At 47.0% G+C, this 21676-nt stretch overlaps 1 protein-coding gene across 24 annotated transcripts in view; it reads right to left on the reverse strand.

Annotated features, from left to right (window-relative positions):
* LOC120998305 (gastrula zinc finger protein XlCGF26.1-like) overlaps nucleotides 1-21676 on the reverse strand; it is a 4064644-nt gene that overhangs the window by 1981271 nt on the left and 2061697 nt on the right. The window contains exon 14 of one of the 24 annotated variants that reach the window (XM_040428955.1): nucleotides 4101-4195. The exons of the other annotated variants lie outside the window; for them this stretch is intronic. Within the exon in view, the coding sequence (XP_040284889.1) occupies nucleotides 4101-4195 (95 nt within the window). The remainder of the gene's footprint in view (nucleotides 1-4100; nucleotides 4196-21676) is intronic. 24 annotated transcript variants of the gene reach the window in all.

The following is a 21676-nucleotide window of genomic DNA, read 5'->3' on the forward strand; positions in this document are numbered from 1 at the left end:
GAGAAGGAATGGATATGCATCAGAGTAATGTCTCCTGATGACCTGATCCTCTTCTTTATAATTAAGCGATAGCATGATGTCTCACTCAGACTCCTTATTGGGATATTTCGTTAAGATTAAAATTGGATTTTGTGATGTGTTGTTCAAACACCAAAATAGATACATTTATAACGTTCCAACAAGGCCAGGTTCACATGACCAAAGTACGGATTTATTATCTTGCACATGTCCAAGCTACACCTTGTGTTTAACTGACTCGAACTCAGCATAACAGGGTTCTAAAATATGGATGATGGATTCTGCGTGGATCACGGTGTGGACTATAAGCCTAAATCAGGGCACATTGAGGTAATCTGAACATAATCTAACAAGTTTCAGTCAAGTCTAAGATTCTTGTCCACTGCTCAACTATCAAACAAGCAACGACAATCATCAATCATCCGTATTTCACCAATCCCAAGCAAAGTACCAAAGCTAGAGGCACCAATGAACTCCAGGACCAGCACCAGAAGATAGCAGGACAACTGAGCCAATTAGCAAAGAGCACAAAACAAAATTTCCCCGGCTGTAAAATCATCCTGTCATCCCTACTCCCAAGAAAGGATATCACCTAACATGGCACTCGGAGCATCTACAGATCTGGCAACTGAATTCAGCTCCAAGTCAGACATCCCCCCGGCACAACATAAACCAGTATCACCTCTATGACAATGAACACTTTAACAACCAAAGAGTCAGCCTTCTGGCCAAAGAACTGATAGATATAGGGGGAAATTTACCATAGACCGGCGTTTTATGTTTTACACTTCTTGTATGGCTGAGCACAGTGCGCATGTTCAGAATAAAAAACGAACAAAGTATGAGAAATGAGAAAACCCCTCTAACATTTAAAAGCCAAATATTCCCAAGTGATCAGTTATTCAGTTACAAATGCTAACAAAAAAAAGGCCCTGTTTACACCGCCATCAGAGGCCCTGTTTACACCACCATCACAGGGCTCTGCTTACACCGCCATCAGAGGCTCTGTTTACACCGCCATCACAGGGCTCTGCTTACACCGCCATCATAGGCTCAGTTGACACTGCCATCACAGCCTTTGCTTACACCGACATCATCACAGGCCCTGTTTACCTAAAACCGCATCAGATTTTCAGTCCGAACAACAGATATAGAACCAAATCAAACAAATGAGTCCAAAATATTAGACTTGGTGAATTCTTTCTGAGCACATCTGCCCCAGTGGATACAAAGCTCTGCCGGTTAGGAAACACATGCAAGGCTGAATCATAAGTCATGAGTAAAAAGATGCAGTGCCGGCTGGAGAAACCAAAGCGGTGAGGTTGAGAGGCTCATTACTATTCCCCTGTGAGGACTATTGACTGAGCGCACGTGCAGTCAGAGAGGCAGAGGAAGAGGTGTGTAGAGCGTCGCTAGTAGCCGGGACACTGACTTACCTGGAGTAATGTGCGTACATAGGGCAGAGCGCCTGCGTGATGTGGTGAGTGACTTGTCTGGTTTACAGTTACAGGATGGAGGACACCAAGCATCATATAAAGGGGAGGGAGACATGCTAGACAGATGAAATGGATGGACAAATCAAATATATCAATGGAACATGTGAATCTGATCTGGTCCAAAGGGAATGTGAATTAGAGCTAATCTGTACACAAGGGCTCGTGCAGAAAACAAAACGAGGACAACAATCCAGAAAGGAGTAGAAAAAACATTATGACAGCACTCACTAGAGCACCGCAGGACCAGGGAGCAGTGAGTGTGGAGCTCCTTGTGCTTGCTGTTCTCACCGTTCCCTGGTAATGGGGATCAGATCTGAGGTCTGATGAGCAATAGGGGGGTCTGATCTGAGGTCTGATGAGTATTGGGGTCTAATCTGAGGTCTGATGAGGATTGGGGTCTGATCTGAGGTCTGATCAGGAGTGGGGGTCTGATCTGAGGTCTGATGAGGAGTGGGGGTCTGATCTGAGGTCTGATGAGGATTGGGGACTGATCTGAGGTCTGATGAAAAATATTTTTCCTCTTAATCCTAGGTTCATCTTATAGAGTGATAAATATGTTACTTATTAAAAAAGCTCAGAAGCCGATCACATCTTGTTCTCCAGACTCTGGTCAGATGATGGTTGTAGACATGTAACTCAACACATAATATTTCACGTTTCTGGAAAATCTGGAAGTGGTCTGTGTGGCGAAACCAACCTCGCCACTGGGTTTTGGAGAGGCCTGTTTACCAGCCTCTTGCCTCAGGATTATGGCCCATACTAACTTTAAAGGACAAGACAGACCGGCCGCACAGCTTAAATCTGTGGAATTGTATTTTGTTATGTGAGGGTACCCAGATAGCTAATTGTATTGTATTTGTGTATTCTGAGTGCCATTCACCTAATGATATGCACTCAGACTTGAGCTATCTGAGGATATGTTAAATGTCTGTGTTTGCTGTGGGGGTGTGACATTGTGTGTTTGGGTGGTGATTTCTGTCCTGTTGTCTCCACATGCGTATTGGCGATTTCCCTTTGTCCTGAGAGATAATTGAATTGCTCCTCGGGTGTCTCCAGGGCAGAGAGGAGGAAACCATGATGCATTGTGGGGATGTGTTGTGTCTGTGTATCCTGAGTGCTACGTATCTGTCCTGTGTCACAGTCTTCCTTCTGGTCCCCTAGGGGCGTGTCCACCAGATGGGGACCTGCATAAATACGGGCGGGTAGCCCTCAATAAAGTGTTCCTGTTTTACCCTTTATCATGTTGAGGCTGATGTTTGGGTAACTGATTGACGCTGGGGATTGCTATACGCTGGGAGATTTGCTATACTCCCCTGGCTATAACTACTAGCTCTTTTAAGAGCTGTTCCTGCTCTCTGGTTTTAGGAGAGGTTCACCCACTGGAGCCTGGAGCCTTGTCGTAGGTCCAGGGTGGGTAGGAGACGGCGAGACCTCAACCAAACTTCGGTGGTTCGTGGGGTCTGCAGTGCGTACGGTGTCAAGTGGAGTGCTTGGAGTCCTCGGAAAGCACTAGGAGCACCTATCAACGGAGGTACCCGGTCGGGGTGCTAGGAGATCCGTTACAGTCTGGCACAGATTTTTGTACTAAAACGGAGGTAAATTTTCCTGCTGGATGACCACTGAACCTGACGACCACTTCCTGTCCAAGTGTGGGCCCTGTTATATCACCTACATACCGCTCGGGTTCAATCCACCTGATCTGAAGAGTCTCCACACAGGATAGTAGATCCTTCTGATCCCAATATTTCTACCCTCTCGCAGTCTGTTGGTTTTTACCAATTATCAGGTTAATCACATAAACTTCTCATTGTTTTAGGTTTTGCATTTATAATTTTATTTTTTAACAGTTGAACTTTCTTTGTGCCAGGACGGGATTATAGAGTAAAAGTAATGTCCTACGTAATACCCGGCATCTGATAAGACCTAGCTGATGATAACACACATCATTTACAATTCCCTTCCTCCATTCATTACTCCATACCTGTGGTCACATGGACTGGAATGTCCTCCTCCACCTCACTCTTACACGGGGGATCGCCCATCACCCGCTCTTCTTCATCCTCCACTTTAATATCAGTCACATCTTCCCCCTGATTTGTCATCTGTAACAATTCAGTACAATACAGCAGACAGGTGGGAAATCTAACAGATCCACATAAGAGACCCCCACCATCTATGACCCCTCTATGACTGCAGGACCCCCCTATATAGATGTGTATAGTGCTCAGCTCCATCTACCTGATGGTTCTCTGGGAGCTTCTCCTCTGGACAGTCATGGGAATACAGAGGACGGGGACATCTCTCGGGGGGATTTCTTTCTATGAGTCCATCTGTAGGAAACACACAGGGACAGGGGAGATTATTACATGTGATGATGAGATGATGGGAGTAGTATCCAGGTGACCCATGACAGCCCCCCCTCCTTACACTGCTGATCGCCCCATAAATCCGTCTCCTCTTTTGCTTCATCTTTAACCTCAGCCTTAATATCCATCAGATTTTCATCCTAAAGAAGAGAAATGTAAAATGGTCTTTGGTTCAATCCCCTTTCTGGTCAGATTCTGGGGAGACTTCAGCTCCATCTACCTGATGGTTCTCTGGGAGCTTCTCCTCTGGACAGTCCTGGGAATACAGATGACGGGGACATCTCTCGGGGAGATTTCTCCTCCTGGAGTCGGTATCTACAGGAGATAACACAGTGATTATATTATATACACTTATTACCAAAAAGATCCGCTCTGAGAAGGAGATGTTGGGAAGAAGCTTTCTATGTGTGACTGTTACAATGAGAAATGTAAGTGACTCCAATATTAGAGGAAAAAGGATAAATAGAAAGGAGGCTCTAGGACCCTGGGTGGCGCCTCTTCTCTGGATACAAGATGAGATACGGCCTCTTCTCTGGATACAAGATGAGATACGGCCTCTAGCCTGGATACAAGATGAGATACGGCCTCTGGCCTGGACACAAGGTGAGATACGGCCTCTAGCCTGGATACAAGATGAGATACGGCCTCTGGCCTGGACACAAGGTGAGATACGGCCTCTGGCCTGGACACAAGATGAGATACGGCCTCTGGCCTGGACACAAGATGAGATACGGCCTCTTGCCTAGATACAAGATGAGATACGGCCTCTAGTCTGCATACAAGATGAGATACGGCCTCTAGCCTAGATACAAGATGAGATACGGCCTCTGGCCTGGATACAAGATGAGATACGGCCTCTAGCCTGGATACAAGATGAGATACGGCTTCTAGCCTGGATACAAGATGAGATACGCTTCTAGCCTGGATACAAGATGAGATACGGCCTCTAGCCTGGATACAAGATGAGATACGGCCTTTAGCCTGGATACAAGATAAGATACGGCCTCTAGCCTGGATACAAGATGAGATATGGTTGGGCATGGAGGTATATAGGTTCCGTATCCCAAGCATTATCCTAAAAAATGCCATTTGTCAGCCCTGCCATGAGAGGCGCCCATGTGGTGGCAGGATGTCCTGCACATATCACTGTGCTGTTAGTGTCCTTGTATCACTACTATGGGTCACGACTGTCATATGTGATGGCTTCCCCGATGATCAGACCGCAGTGGGGGCAGTGTGTCACTCCACAGTAAAAGCAGGATTGAAGTGCTCACCATGAGGCCTCCATACTCCAACCCAACCGGCCTCAGATCCCAAATAGAACCTGGATTAATCACTAAAGGAGAGGTCCAGTCCATAGCAGTCCAGGTTTCTTGTTCAAGACACCACTGCAGATGAAGGTGACGGTGACTGGCTGTCAATGGTAGGACATGTAATGGACGCAGTGACACCAAATTTACCTCTGCGAAATATCTGTAAATGGTCCGGACAGAGACCGGGGGGGGGGGGGGGGGGGGGGTGTGTGTAATGAAGAGGCCACCTGTGTCTGGATGGTGGACAGCTAAACTACTAAACTGTGGGAGCTGCTCAAGCTTGTTGGTAGATCAAACGATCCTCTCTATAGTTGTCTGTCTGGGCCGACCGGAGCCTGGTCGCTATGTGTGCGCCCTCCGGAAACCACTGCTCTCAACACTTCCTAACAGCGGGGTCAGGATGGCCGAGATGGCAAAACAACCATCCACCTTGCTCCAATGATGGATCCCCTCTCAAAGTCTGTTGATTCAGCAAATTGTCTTTGAGAGCATTGTAGAGGCATGTACACTACCCTAAAGTAGCCTCTGCAAGCTTCTTTTACAGGACAGTGGGGGAAGCACTTTTATGTCCTCTTGTGGCAAGACCCAGTGTCTAATCAGACCGCACCTGTGATCATTTACATATCTGCCCGACACAGAACTGTGGGACGAGTTTATAGCAATCAGACATTTCTGGATGCGGTATCTTTATGTCAATGAGTGTTTATGTGATGATCAGATAATATTTAATCTATGTGACCCTTAGACCTTTATAATCAGGAAGATCTTCTCTTACCCCGTTCCTACATCACATGTCATTACACGCGTGTACACACTGCACATGACCGGACTGAGGCTCTAACACGGCCTCTTCTCACCTCGTCTCTTCTTACCTGGTGATGTCAGAGGCCGGGGAGCCTCCATCATGGCCTCCTTGTACAGATCCTGGTGTCCTTCTACATACTCCCACTCCTCCATGGAGAAATAGACCGCCACATCCTGACACCTTACAGGAACCTGACAACACAATGACACCGTCATCACCCAGACCCCTCCAGTGCTGTTACTGGAGAATTTCCCAGCATTCCCAGCAGTGTCACCTCTCCAGTCAGCAGCTCCATCATCTTGTGGGTGAGTTCTAGGATCTTCTGCTCATGTATCAGGGGAGGAGGCTCTGTAATGGGGGTCCTGCTCCACCCTCCTGACTCATGGATGATGGGAGTCCCCCTTGATGTCTTCTTCACTATAGTGTAATCCTGTGGATGGAGAGAGACACTTAGGGAAAGAAATTCCTTCCTGACTCCAGATCTACACTCAGAATCCCTCCCTGGATCATGGCCCCATCTCCAGTAATCTAGTCACTAGAAGCTGGAATATTATTACCCTCCAGACCTCCAGGCCCCTTCTGGACTCTTCTAGAGAATCCCCCATGACTCCTTCCTCTGGCAGAGAGCTCCATAGTCTCACTGCTCTTACAGTTAAGACTCCTCTTCTATGTTGGTGGAGAAACCTTCTTTCCTCTAGACGTAGTGGAGGCCTCCTTATTATAGTCCAGTATCATCTAGATGTCAGACTAGTGGTAGAAATCCTCCCTCCGGCCCACACTCCGGCCATCTCCTCCTCTGCTTCCTCTCCTCCTGGGTACAACGTGCCTACTTACCTTCTCATGGCTCCTACAACATGACTATTGGTCTCCATGATCCATCACTGACCATACTGGTGGCTGATCTTCAGGTTCTCCATCACTTGGAAGGTCTGGAGGCCGTTCTCCAGGACCCTGGACTCTTCCTATCACTTCCTATGATGGATTCTCCTTCCTGATGTCTGACTTGTTACAGAATACAATAAAGAGGAGAGAAATCTAGAAAAGTTTACCTCTCCGCTCAACAGGGAGATGATCTCCAAGGTGAAGTCTAGTATTCTTCTGCTGATCTCCTTCCTGTCCATCCTTGGTGGTCATTCAGGAGAAGAGGAGAGAACTGGAGGAGCTGGAGGCTTCTAGTACTGCAGACGCCTTTATGAGGAGAGGAGAGGCTGGAAATCCTCCAGGGACAAGAGCATTAGTGAGATCCAGAACCGCACTTACTGCTCCTGGAGAGACCCCGCTTCTCAGAGCCCCCAGCACCGGGGATAAAGGGGGATTCTGGAGAAATGGCTGATACCAGAGAGAAGAAGAGGCTCCAGACACCACAGCAGTGACTACCGACCAGGACCTGCTCTGGATCTGCTGCACTGCAAGAGCTGAAGGACCTGGGATGATGTCACCGTCATGTGATCAGTGCAGGGGGCGGAGCTCAGCAGTGGAGAGAAGTGGTAGAGAAGGACCTGGGATGACATCATTGTCATGTGATCAGGAGGGGCGGAGCTCAGCAGTGGAGTGAAGGACCAGTGATGATGTCACTGTCATGTGGAGCTTTTTAGTGTTTGGAGATCCAGTACAGTTAGTTATTACTTCTCCGGCTGCGCAGTGATGAGAGCCGATCTGCTCTATTACTCAGGATTTCAGCTCTTTGGACCAGTCATTGTTATCACAAGGATCACATATTATTGTCCATCAGCCAGATGATGTTTGGTGCAGTGAATAGAACTCCAGTGTGACTTACTGCCTGCCCTGCAAACGCCAGATCCTGTGACTGGAGAACTGGAGTAGTGCTAGAACCCATCCCACACAGCAGCGCCCCCTATAGTCAGAGGAGCGGACCGCGGTGGATGTATGGGGATGGGGGGGGCTCTTGATTATCCCACAAACAGCCGAGTGTTATGAACCTGTACACATTCCCTTAAAGGAGTTGAGAAAAATCCAGCTCCACTTTAAAGGAATTGCGTTTATTCAGCTTGCGGTTAAAAACTCATCCAAGAAATACAAAAATTTGGTCATGAAGAAGGGCTGGAAATGTCTCTGATAGCCCGAAACATGTAGACAAGACAAGACTGCTAAATAAATTTTTGTATTTCTTGGATGAGTTTTTAACCGCAAGCTGAATAAACGCAATTCCTTTAAAGTGGAGCTGGATTTTTCTCAACTTCTTTCTGCATTTGCTGCCCGCACCTGACACGGGCCATCCGTGCTCACAACTAAAGGAAGGGCAGGTGAGAGCTGCTACATTTCTCTTTTCCTATGTACACATTCCCTATATACTCTGTACAGTCGTGGACAAAAGTTTTGAGAATGACACAAATATTAGTTTTCACAAAGTTTGCTGCTAAACTGCTTTTAGATCTTTGTTTCAGTTGTTTCTGTGATGTAGTGAAATATAATTACACGCACTTCATACGTTTCAAAGGCTTTTATCGACAATTACATGACATTTATGCAGAGTCAGTATTTGCAGTGTTCGCCCTTCTTTTTCAGGACCTCTGCCATCCGACTGCGCATGCTCTCAATCAACTTCTGGGCCGATTCCTGACCGATAGCAACCCATTCTTTCATAATCACTTCTTGGAGTTTGTCAGAATTAGTGGGTTTTTGTTTGTCCACCCGCCTCTTGAGGATTGACCACAAGTTCTCAATGGGATTAAGATCTGGGGAGTTTTCAGGCCATGGACCCAAAATGTCAACGTTTTGGTCCCCGAGCCACTTAGTTATCACTTTTGCCTTATGGCACGGTGCTCCATCGTGCTGGAAAATGCATTGTTCTTCACCAAACTGTTGTTGGATTGTTGGAAGAAGTTGCTGTTGGAGGGTGTTTTGGTGCCATTCTTTATTCATGGCTGTGTTTTTGGGCAAAATGTGAGTGAGCCCACTCCCTTGGATGAGAAGCAACCCCACACATGAATGGTCTCAGGATGCTTTACTGTTGGCATGACACAGGACTGATGGTAGCGCTCACCTTTTCTTCTCTGGACAAGCCTTTTTCCAGATGCCCCAAACAATCGGAAAGAGGCTTCATCGGAGAATATGACTTTGCCCCAGTCCTCAGCAGTCCATTCACCAGACTTTCTGCAGAAGATCAATCTGTCCCTGATGTTTTTTTTGGAGAGAAGTGGCTTCTTTGCTGCCCTTCTTTTTTTTTTTTAATAGTATCTTTTTATTTATTAATTTAGCAAAAAGCATAACAAACACATCAAATACAGACAATCATCAATTGAGTCCAGTACAAATCAAATACATGGGATCAATCATAACAGTTCCTCATGACCCAAGTTTGGGACAGAAGAAAAAGATATCACTTTCAGGATGAACAGTACCAAACATATCAATCCTAAGGAAGATTAAAAGTACTGCACACACACACATTCACACACGCCTTCATTGGTCAGAACAGTCTTTCAGTCATCTATGGTACTAGAGTCTGGGCTCCAATCCAGGGGTCCCATATCTTCATGAAGCGATCAGGGGTCCCTCTTCTCTCATACACAAACTTGTATAATTCAAGATCAGCATTAACTAGATGTACCCATTGTTGCACAGTAGGATTCTTAGGAGGTTTCCAGTTGAGAAGGATAGTTTTCCTAGCATAATATAAGAGTATTCTATACAGCTTCCTGCCAAATTTGGTGGGAACAATCTCGTTAGCTACTCCCAACAGACTAGTGAGTTCAGTACAGACGTTAGGAAAGCCTAGTTTGTCATTAAAATATTTATGGATCTCTTCCCAGAAGCCATGAATAATCGGACACTGCCAAACCATGTGTATAAGACAACCGTTTTCATGTCCACATCTTGTGCAATGAGGGTTCGGCAATTTACCCATTTTAAATAGTCTCACAGGAGTATAATAAATCCTATGAAGCCATTTAACTTGAATCAACTGATCCCTAGCACTTACCACTGTAGATCTCCATGTACAGCTAGATTCTTTAACATGAACATCTTCCAAACCTTCAATGTCCCTTTTCCACCTAACAAATGCCCTGTCTAGGGGGGAGTCCTGCAACGCCATCAACGACGCATACAGGGTCGACACTGGTTTGACCAGCGGAACCCTCCTAATCGCTGCCTCAACTGTACCACACTCCAGCTTTAAAGGTTCTCTACCAAACTGAGCCTGACAGGCATGCCTGAGTTGAAGATATCTATACAAACAACGCTGGGGCAAATTAAATTCCTGTTTCAAACTATTAAAGGTTCTAAATAGGCCCTTATCATATAGTTGGGTAAGGTAGCGCACCCCCCTCTGAGGCCAAATTTCAAACTCCAGTAATGAGAACAGCTCCGGAAGCACTCTGTTTCTCCACAAAGGCAAATATGGCGACCAAGTAATATCATTCTCATCAGGGTTACATTTCTGACCCCATTTGACCCACAGCTGTACTGCAGCAGCCATCGATTGGGTGTAGTGTATTGTAGACCTAGCCCCCCTCCTATACGCCAAGTTCGTAAGTGCCTCATAGGACCCCAATAAAGCTGCCTCCAACACTACCGCCGGGTTACCTGAGTCAGCCCGTACCCACCACGCCACATAGCTCAGCTGCACCGCTACATAGTACATGTACAGGTTCGGCAAGGCAAGACCCCCCCGCAGGTAAGACGCCTGGAGGGTGGATCTCGCTATTCTGGGAGAAGACTTATTCCATAGAAAGGGAGCGATTATTCTATCCAAAGTAGCAAAATGTCTCTTGGGGAGTAACACTGGGGCAGCCCTATATAAGTATAGCAATTTTGGGAGAAGAATCATTTTTACCACATTGATACGCCCAATCAGAGTTAAAGGAAGGTTTTCCCAAGCCTCTAGCTTTCGAGTAATGGATTGCATTGTAGGAGCAACATTCAAATCATAAAATTTTGCCACTTCTTTATGAACAATAATCCCCAAATATGTAAATTGCTCCACAATCTGAAGCTTATTGTTCACCGAAATGCGAGCTGGGTCAACATCATCAACCAGACATAGACTAGACTTAGCCCAGTTCACACGGAGACCCGAGAAACCCCCAAATTGATCAACAACACCTAAAAGGGTATCCAAGGATTTCCCTCAATCTGCTAGTTATACCAGCATGTCATCAGCATATAATAGAAGCTTTTCTGATATTCCAGCTATTTCCCAGCCTTCTATACCTGAGTCAGAGGAAATGAGTATCGACAAAGGTTCCATTATTAATGCAAATAACAGGGGGGAGAGAGGGCAGCCCTGTCTAGTGCCTCTACCCAAGGGGAAGGAGTCCGATGTGTACCCATTCACCCTGACTCTCGCCGAAGGGGATCTATAAAGCATTTGTAACCAGCACAAAAATTTCTCCGGAAAGCCCATTTGAGTCAGCACTGCCCACATAAACTCCCATTCTACTGAATCAAATGCTTTTTCATTGTCCAAGGACGCAAGAGCCCTCATACCTCTGTTATCATGTTTGACCTGAAGATTAGTGAACAATCGCCTTAAATTAATATCTGTGGTTTTCCCTGGCATAAAACCCGATTGATCTACCCCAACCAAGGAGAGAATTGCCCCCCGCAATCTTAACGCCAGTACCTTCGCAAAGATTTTGACGTCAAGATTCAGAAGTGAGATAGGTCGATAAGAGCTACACTGGTCAGATGGCTTCCCCGACTTGTGAATCACTACTATCGTTGCCTCCAGAAAGGACGGTGGCAACGAACCTCGTTCCAGCGCATACCTCAACAGCTTCCCAAATCTACTAACCAGGTCTTTAGAAAATCGCTTATACCATTCAGCAGGAAATCCATCGGGTCCCGGGGTTTTCTTGGTTGCTAAGGAACTAATGGCCGTTTCAATCTCCAGGTCAGATATGTCTGCCGCCAGGGCTCCCCTGTCATCTCTGTCCAAAGAAGGGATATTAATACCTGCTAAGAAATTGACAATTTCCTCCGAAGTACACGTGATCTTGGGGGCATACAATGTCTCATAATAGGAGGCAAACTAGCGGCAGACATCTCTAGGCTCCCTCAACAAGATCCCTTGGTCATTCAGAACTCCCACCACCACCGTTTGCTGTGTCTCAGATCTAGTCAAGTACGCCAAGGCCCTACCACACTTATCACCATCTGAAAAAATAGTTTGCCTCTGATTTAAAAGTTTCTTCTCAGTATATTCAGTTAAATGCAAAGTAAACCTACGCTGCGCCTCAAGCCACAAAGTCTGCTTCTCAGGGCACGGATCTAGTATATATAACCTCTCTCCAGGGGCGTACCTAGAGCATTTGGCACCCGGGGCGAACCCTTTGTTTGGCACCCCCCCCCCCCCCCCCCCCCAAGAAAGTTAAGAAAACATGTACAAACTTTTTTCAATGTTTTCAATAATATTTATAAATAAAAATAAAACCCCTTAATAAAATAAACCTCTGCACACACCCTTAACGAAATAAACCCATTAACCCCCCTTAATAAAACCCATTAACCCTTCCTTAATAAAATAAAAACCTGCACCCCCTTAAACCCCAGTATAATAAACATTGGTGACGCAGTGCGCCCCCCCTCCCTAGTATAATAAACATATAAACATTGATGGTGCAGTGCGCCCCCCCAACACCCTAGTATAATAAACATTGGTGGCGCAGTGTGCCCCCCCAACATAATAAACATTGGTGGGCAGTGCGCCCCCCCTCCCTAGTATAATAAACATATAAACATTGGTGGTGCAGTGCGCCCCCCCAACACCCTAGTATAATAAACATTGGTGGCGCAGTGTGCCCCCCCAACATAATAAACATTGGTGGGCAGTGCGCCCCCCCTCCCTAGCATAATAAACATATAAACATTGGTGGTGCAGTGCCCCCCCCCAACACCCCAGTATAATAAACATTGGTGGCATAGTGCGCCCCCCCCCCCAACATAATAAACATTGGTGGGCAGTGCCAATGAGGGTTAAAAAAATAAATAAAAATTAACTCACCACCTCCAATTGATCACGTAGCAGCGGTCTCCTGTACTTTCTTCAGGACCTGTCAAAGGACCTGTGGTGATGTCACTGAGCTCATCACATGATCCATCACATGATCCATCACCATGGTAATGGACCATGTGATAGAGGCTGGAGCTCAGTGACGTCACCACAGGTCCTGAAGAAATTACAAGGAGACCGGCAGCAGCTACGCGATCAATTGGAGGAGGTGAGTTAATTTTTTATTTTTTAACCCTCATTGGCACTGCCCACAGCCCACCAATGTTTATTATACTGGGGGGGGGGGGGCGCACTCAATGTTTATTATACTGGGGGGGGGCGCCGCAATCAATGTTTATTATACTGGGGGGGGGGCGCCGCACTCAATGTTTATTATACTGGGGGGGGGGGGCGCCGCAATCAATGTTTATTATACTGGGGGGGGGGGGCGCACTCAATGTTTATTATACTGGGGGGGGGGGTGCACTCAATGTTTATTATACTGGGGGGGGCACTCTGAAGATAACTGAGCTGTTAATACAAATACAGGAGGCGGGTGCTGGAATCACATAGCCTGCACCCGACCTCTATGACAGGGAGCGGCACCTGAGCGGTTAACTGCAGCTGATCGCAGCTCCCTGTCATAGAGGTCGGGTGCAGGCTATGTGATTCCAGCACCCGCCTCCTGTATTTGTATTAACAGCTCAGTTATCTTCATTGGTGGCGCAGTGGCCACAGCCCCTCCCCCGGCCCTGTCCCTCTTCTTATTGGCCGCGGCGGCAGCAGCACAGGGGGAGGGAGAGACCATCTGGAGCCCTGCCACTATCACAGCGCCACGCCTGGGCCGGCCCACTCGCCACATTTTTTTTTTTTTTTTTTTTTTTTTTTTTTTTTTTTTATCCTCAGTCGCGGCTGGCACCCCCCTTGTGAGTGGCACCCGGGGCGGGCCGCCCCCCCCCGCCCCCCCCTTGGTACGCCACTGCCTCTCTCTATCAGCTAGCTCCGTCTCTAGTTTTATCCGTTTGATATTCAGTTCCTTTCTGTGAGTTGCTATAGCAGCAATCAATGCCCCTCTCATTACTGATTTGAAAGCATCCCATTCTACCAGAGGATTCGTAGACCCTTCATTTTCTGCCCAGTAATTCCCCATTGCATCTAGACTCTCGCTCACCACAGGTAATACCTCGAGCCACATAGGGTTTAACCGCCACTGCTTATCAGTCGAAGCCAGCGGCTGTGACAGTATCAGAAGGAGGGGGGCATGGTCTGAAACCCCTCTCGGTAGATAATCACTGGACTTGATATAGGGGGATAAGTCTCTGCTGACAAAGGCCAGATCTATACGAGAGAGTGAGCCAGTAGAAGCTGAATAGCAAGAGAATTGCGCATCTGTGGGGTGGAAATAGCGCCACGTCTCTACTAAATCATAAGTATTAGCCCAATGTGATAGGACATTGCTGTGTGAGGCCTGGGGAACCCTTCTGTCCCGTATAGGATCTAAAGTGGCATTGTAGTCACCCATAATAATATAAGGCATTGCTGGAAATCCTGCTATTTTAGCTGTAATTAAGTCTAGGACCTCTCTGCGGAATGGCGGAGGAATATATAGTCCCACAAATAGGTACTGCAGGCCTCTGACACAAGCATGTAAAACCACATACCTACCATAAGGGTCTAGCTGCACAGATAGAATTTGAAACGGAAGACTTTTAGCAATTAAAATAGACACGCCTCTAGCGTGGTTTGAGTAAACCGCATGATATGTGGGGCCTATCCATGGGCGCCGCAAAGCTAGTACTTTCTGGCCCTGCAGGTGCGTTTCTTGCAATAACATTATGTCAGGGTTATACCTCTTCAGATAATTGAACACTAAAGACCGTTTAATCTTATCATTCAGACCCCGAACATTCCACGAGAGTAGCTTAATTACCGCCATTTATTCTTCCAAAGATAACATCTCCATAGTTTCCGACCAATGAAGGCACATTCACGCACACACACAATCCACATCAAAGAACCCCTCAACAGAGAAACCCTCTCCAACCCACCCGCTCCCAACCTCCCTAACCCACCCTGCCCAAACCTTCCTAACATGGTTGAGCCTGACACCCCAAACTAGTAACTCCTGGGTACGATAACCTACCCTAACTCATTAGAACATATATACCATATAGGTACGTTGGTGATAGGAAGCAAGTATATACGTCTACCCACAACAGTGCATAGTCATACAGGGTGTTGCCACCCAGCATACCAATATGGGGTTAAACATCTGATCAATAGACAAAGTCAAAGAACAGGGAATCTAACAGGAGTAATAATGGTGCATTTAAACCAGATACTCCCCCCCTCCCCCAACCATCTTGTCAGCAAAACAATTTAACATTTAATCAAGTATTATTTGCTTCAGCTGCCAACACTATAGTATAAACCATCAGCGGTGAGGCCTTGCATTTAGGTTTCTCTCAATCCATTCAGTAGCCTCTTCAGGAGTACTAAAAAAACTGACCGTTTCACCATCCTGCACCCTCAAGCGAGAAGGGTAGATCATGGCATATTTCACACTTTTGTCCCTCAGCCGCGCTCGGACCTCAGTAAACTGCTTCCTTTTCTTCTGGACCTCTGCAGTAAAGTCCGGGTAAAAGGACAAACGGACATTCTCATAGTTGACATTCCCCTTCTGCCGAGCAGCTAGCAAGATAGCGTCTCTGTCCCTGTAGTTCAGGATCTTCATGATGAAAGGTCTAGCAGGGGATCCCGGCGGTAAGGGCCTGGTTGGAATCCGATGTGCCCTTTCTATAACAAAGCAACTGGAAAGTGAGATGGGATGTAACACTTCTTTTATGAGCTGTTCCGCAAAAATTTCTGGGGTAGACCCTTCTGCTCGCTCCGGTAAGCCCAGGATACGGACGTTGTTACGTCTATTGCGGTTCTCAGCGTCCTACGCCCTGGCTCGCAGCATCTGCCTGGTGTCATTTCCAGCTGCTCTGGACGCATCTTCCACATCACTCACTCTTTGCTCCACTGCAGATGTTCTTTCACGTATTTTGTCAAAATCGTGTCGCAAACAGCTAAGGTCAGACTGTAGATGGTCTATCTTTGATGTAAGAGCAGCTTGACAGGCAGCTATAGCTTTCATAATTTGAGAGGCTTCAGCAGAGGAACCAGGGACAGGAGACCCCTCACTTTACTGTTCAGTTTGACTCATGGCGTCCATGAATCGTTTAACAGATGATGGAGCCACAGAAGAAGTTTTGCGGCCCATAGAAATAGTCCACAGACACTTTAAAGATCTGCTGGGGTTTGTCACTCATGCAGCAAATCAAGATGAGGCTTTATTAAATTCAGCAAGTCCTGCCACACATCCAAGTAGACTGCCAGATGGGGAGGGGGATAAGTACACCAGCACCACCATTAAACTTTCATATAAACTGTGGTGAACTCTGCAGCTTTCATACATAAGGACTCCTAACAGGATTACCACTGCAGGACCTCAGGATAATAGTGGAAGTAGGGAGATACAGAGCGTTTCGCCGATCCACTCCGTTTGCTGGGGCAGAGAGGAGCGCCGCTGCACATACACTTAACGGCAAGATGGCGCCCACCGCGCGGCTTCTTCCCACCTCGGTCTTCGGCTCAAGATTCCAGCAGGTATCGGCAGCAGTCCAAGGTAAGTTGTTAGCAACTTTCAGCAAGCCGTACCTGCACTGTGTACCTTGTGGCGGATCGTGTCCCGGCCTCACTCCACACTCTCCTCAGTTTGCGTCCCTCTGCTCCTCTCCCTCAATCCGTCGGCATCCACAGCGCCACAGCCAAAACTCAGCAATCCAGCTCCGGGCAGAGTGTCCCCAAGTATGAAGGGGTCCAACATATAGTGAATGCGCTCAAAAAACCCCGATTATGCCAGGTGTGTAAAGGATATTTCACAGGATTTTGTAGGAGCACTGCAATCCTGCTTCCTCACTCCATGCTGGCTCGGCCACGCCCCTTGCTGCCCTCCTTGACACCAGGCCATCTTCCAAAAGTCTTCGCCTCACTGTGCGTGCAGATGCGCTCACACCTGCCTGCTGCCATTCCTGAGCAAGCTCTGCACTGGTGGCACTCCGATCCCGCAGCTGAATCCTCTTTAGGAGACGATCCTGGCGCTTGCTGGACTTTCTTGGACGCCCTGAAGCCTTCTTAACAAGAATTGAACCTCTTTCCTTGAAGTTCTTGATGATCCTATAAATTGTTGATTGAGGTGCAATCTTAGTAGCCACAATATCTTTGCCTGTGAAGCCATTTTTATGCAACGCAATGATGGCTGCACGCGTTTCTTTGCAGGTCACCATGGTTAACAATGGAAGAACAATGATTTCAAGCATCACCCTCCTTTTAACATGTCAAGTCTGCCATTTTAACCCAATCAGCCTGACATAATGATCTCCAGCCTTGTGCTCGTCAACATTCTCACCTGAGTTAACAAGACGATTACTGAAATGATCTCAGCAGGTCCTTTAATGACAGCAATGAAATGCAGTGGAAAGGTTTTTTTGGGATTAAGTAAATTTTCATGGCAAAGAAGGACTATGCAATTCATCTGATCACTCTTCATAACATTCTGGAGTATATGCAAATTGCTATTATAAAAACTTAAGCAGCAACTTTTCCAATTTCCAATATTTATGTAATTCTCAAAACTTTTGGCCACGACTGTACAGTGTGTGTATACTGTGTGTGACAGGGAGTGTACAGTGTGTAGCATGTACAGTACAGACCAAAAGTTTGGACACACCTTCTCATTCAAAGAGTTTTCTTTATTTTCATGACTATGAAGGCATCAAAACTATGAATTAACACATGTGGAATTATATACATAGCAAACAAGTGTGAAACAACTGAAAATATGTCATATTCTAGGTTCTTCAAAGTAGCCACCTTTTGCTTTGATTACTGCTTTGCACACTCTTGGCATTCTCTTGATGAGCTTCAAGAGGTAGTCCCCTGAAATGGTCTTCACTTCACAGGTGTGCCCTGTCAGGTTTAATAAGTGGGATTTCGTGCCTTATAAATGGGGTTGGGACCATCAGTTGCGTTGAGGAGAAGTCAGGTGGATACACAGCTGATAGTCCTACTGAATAGACTGTTAGAATTTGTATTATGGCAAGAAAAAAGCAGCTAAGTAAAGAAAAACTAGTGGCCATCATTACTTTAAGAAATGAAGGTCAGTCAGTCAGCCGAAAAATTGGGAAAACTTTGAAAGTAAGGGCTATTTGACCATGAAGGAGAGTGATGGGGTGCTGCGCCAGATGACCTGGCCTCCACAGTCACCGGACCTGAACCCAATCGAGATGGTTTGGGGTGAGCTGGACCGCAGAGTGAAGTCAAAAGGGCCAACAAGTGCTAAGCATCTCTGGGAACTCCTTCAAGACTGTTGGAATAAGTGCTAAGCATCTCTGGGAACTCCTTCAAGACTGTTGGAAGACCATTTCAGGGGACTACCTCTTGAAGCTCATCAAGAGAATGCCAAGAGTGTGCAAAGCAGTAATCAAAGCAAAAGGTGGCTACTTTGAAGAACCTAGAATATGACATATTTTCAGTTGTTTCACACTTGTTTGTTATGTATATAATTCCACATGTGTTAATTCATAGTTTTGATGCCTTCATAGTCATGAAAATAAAGAAAACTCTTTGAATGAGAAGGTGTGTCCAAACTTTTGGTCTGTACTGTATGCACAGTGAGAGTGTGTACAGAGTATATAGGGAATGTGTACACCAGGCATCCTCAAACTGCGGCCCTCCAGCTGTTGTAAAACTACAACTCCCACAATGCCTTGCTGTAGGCTGATACCTGTAGGCTGTTCGGACATGCTGGGAGTTGTAGTTTTGCAACAGCTGGAGGGCCGCAGTTTGAGGATGCCTGGTGTACAGGTTCATAACACTCTGCTGTTTGTGAAATTATCTCCAATCACTAAAAGCTCCGCCCCCTGCACTGATCACATGACAGTGACATCATCACAGGTCTTTCACCACCACTTCTCTCCACTGATGAGCTCCACCCCCTCCTGATCACATGACAGTGACATCATCACAGGTCCTTCTCTACCACTTCTCTCCACTTCTGAGCTCCGCCCCCTGCACTGATCACATGACAGTGACGTCATCCCAGGTCCTTCAGCTCTTGCAGTGCAGCAGATACAGAGCAGGTCCTGGTCGGTAGTCACTGCTGTGGTGTCTGGAGACTCTTCTTCTCTCTGGTATCAGCCATTTCTCCAGAGTCCCCCTTTATCCCCGGTGCTGGGGGCTCTGAGAAGCGGGGTCTCTCCAGGAGCAGTAAGTGCGGTTCTGGATCTCACTAATGCTCTTGTCCCTGGAGGATTTCCAGCCTCTCCTCTCCTCATAAAGGCGCCTGCAGTACTAGAAGCCTCCAGCTCCTCCAGTTCTCTCCTCTTCTCCTGAATCACCACCAAGGATGGACAGGAAGGAGATCAGCAGAAGAATATTAGACTTCACCTTGGAGATCATCTCCCTGCTGAGCGGAGAGGTAAACTTTTCTAGATTTCTCTCCTCTTTATTGTATTCTGTAACAAGTCAGACATCGGGAAGGAGAATCCATCATAGGAAGTGATAGGAAGAGTCCAGGGTCCTGGAGAACGTCCTCCAGACCTTCCAAGTGATGGAGAACCTGAAGATCATCACTAGTATGGTCAGTGATGGATCATGGAGACCAATAGTCATGTTGTAGGAGCCATGAGAAGGTAAGTAGGCACATTGTACCCAGGAGGAGAGGAAGCAGAGGAGGAGATGGCCGGAGTGTGGCCTGGAGGGAGGATTTCTACCACTAGTCTGACATCTAGATGATACTGGACTATAACAAGGAGGCCTCCACTACGTCTAGAGGAAAGAAGGTTTCTCCACCAACATAGAAGAGGAGTCTTTACTGTAAGAGCAGTGAGACTATGGAGCTCTCTGCCAGAGGAAGGAGTCATGGGGGATTCTCTAGAAGAGTCCAGAAGGGGCCTGGAGGTCTGGAGGGTAATAATATTCCAGCTTCTAGTGACTAGATTACTGGAGATGGGGCCATGATCCAGGGAGGGATTCTGAGTGTAGATCTGGAGTCAGGAAGGAATTTCTTTCCCTAAGTGTCTCTCTCCATCCACAGGATTACACCATAGTGAAGAAGACATCGGGGGGGACTCCCATCATCCATGAGTCAGGAGGGTGGAGCAGGACCCCCATCACAGAGCCTCCCCCCCTGATACATGAGCAGAAGATCCTAGAACTCACCCACAAGATGATGGAGCTGCTGACTGGAGAGGTGACACTGCTGGGAATGCTGGGAAATTCTCCAGTAACAGCACTGGAGGGGTCTGGGTGATGACGGTGTCATTGTGTTGTCAGGTTCCTGTAAGGTGTCAGGATGTGGCAGTCTATTTCTCCATGGAGGAGTGGGAGTATGTAGAAGGACACCAGGATCTGTACAAGGAGGCCATGATGGAGGCTCCCCGACCTCTGACACCACCAGGTAAGAGGAGACGAGGTGAGAAGAGGCCGTGTTAGAGCCTCAGTCCGGTCATGTGCAGTGTGTACACGTGTGTAATGACATGTGATGTAGGATCGGGGTAAGAGAAGATCTTCCTCATTATAAAGGTCTAAGGGTCACATAGATTAAATATCATCTGATCATCACATAAACACTCATTGACATAAAGATACCGCATCCAGAAATGTCTGATTGCTATAAACTCGTCCCACAGTTCTGTGTCGGGCAGACATGTAGATGATCACAGGTGCGGTCTGATTAGACACTAAGTATTGCCACAAGAGGACATAAAAGTGCTTCCCCCACTGTCCTGTAAAAAAAAGCTTGTAGAGGCTACTTTAGGGTAGTGTACATGCCTCTACAACGCTCTCAAAGACAATTTGCCCAGTCAACAGACTTTGAGAGGGGATCCATCATTGGAGGAAGGTGGATGGTTGTTTTGCCATCTCGGCCGTCCTGACCCCGCTGTTAGGAAGTGTTGAGAGCAGTGGTTTCCGGAGGGCGCACACATAGCGACCAGGCTCCGGTCGGCCCAGACAGACAACTATAGAGAGGATCGTTTGATCTACCAACAAGCTTGAGCAGCTCCCACAGTTTAGTTGTCCACCATCCAGACACAGGTGGCCTCTTCATTACACCCTCTGTCTCTGTCCGGACCATTTCCAGATATTTAGCAGAGGTAAATTTGGTGTCACTGCGTCCATTACATGTCCTACCATTGACAGCCAGTCACCGTCACCTTCATCTTCAGTGGTGTCGTGAACAAGAAACCTGGACTGCTACAGACTGGACCTCTCCTTTAGTGATTAATCCAGGTTCTGTTTGGGATCTGAGGAAGGTTGGGTTGGAGTTTGGAGGCCTCATGGTGAGCACTTCAATCCTGCTTGTACTGTGGAGCCATACACTGCCCCCACTGCAGTCTGATCATCGGGGAAGCCATCACATATGACAGTCGTGACCCATAGTAGTGATACGAGGACACTAACAGCTCAGTGATATGTGCAGGACATCCTGCCACCACATGGGCTCCTCTCATGGCAGGGCTGAGAACTGGCATTTTTTAGGATAATGCTTGGGATACGGAACCTATATACCTCCATGCCCAACCATATCTCATCTTGTATCCAAGCTAGAGGCCGTATCTCATCTTTATCCAGGCTAGAGGCCGTATCTCATCTTGTATCCAGGCTAGAGGCCGTAT

Source organism: Bufo bufo, chromosome 4 (assembly GCF_905171765.1).
Source record: "Bufo bufo chromosome 4, aBufBuf1.1, whole genome shotgun sequence".
Taxonomy (NCBI): Eukaryota; Metazoa; Chordata; class Amphibia; order Anura; family Bufonidae; genus Bufo; species Bufo bufo.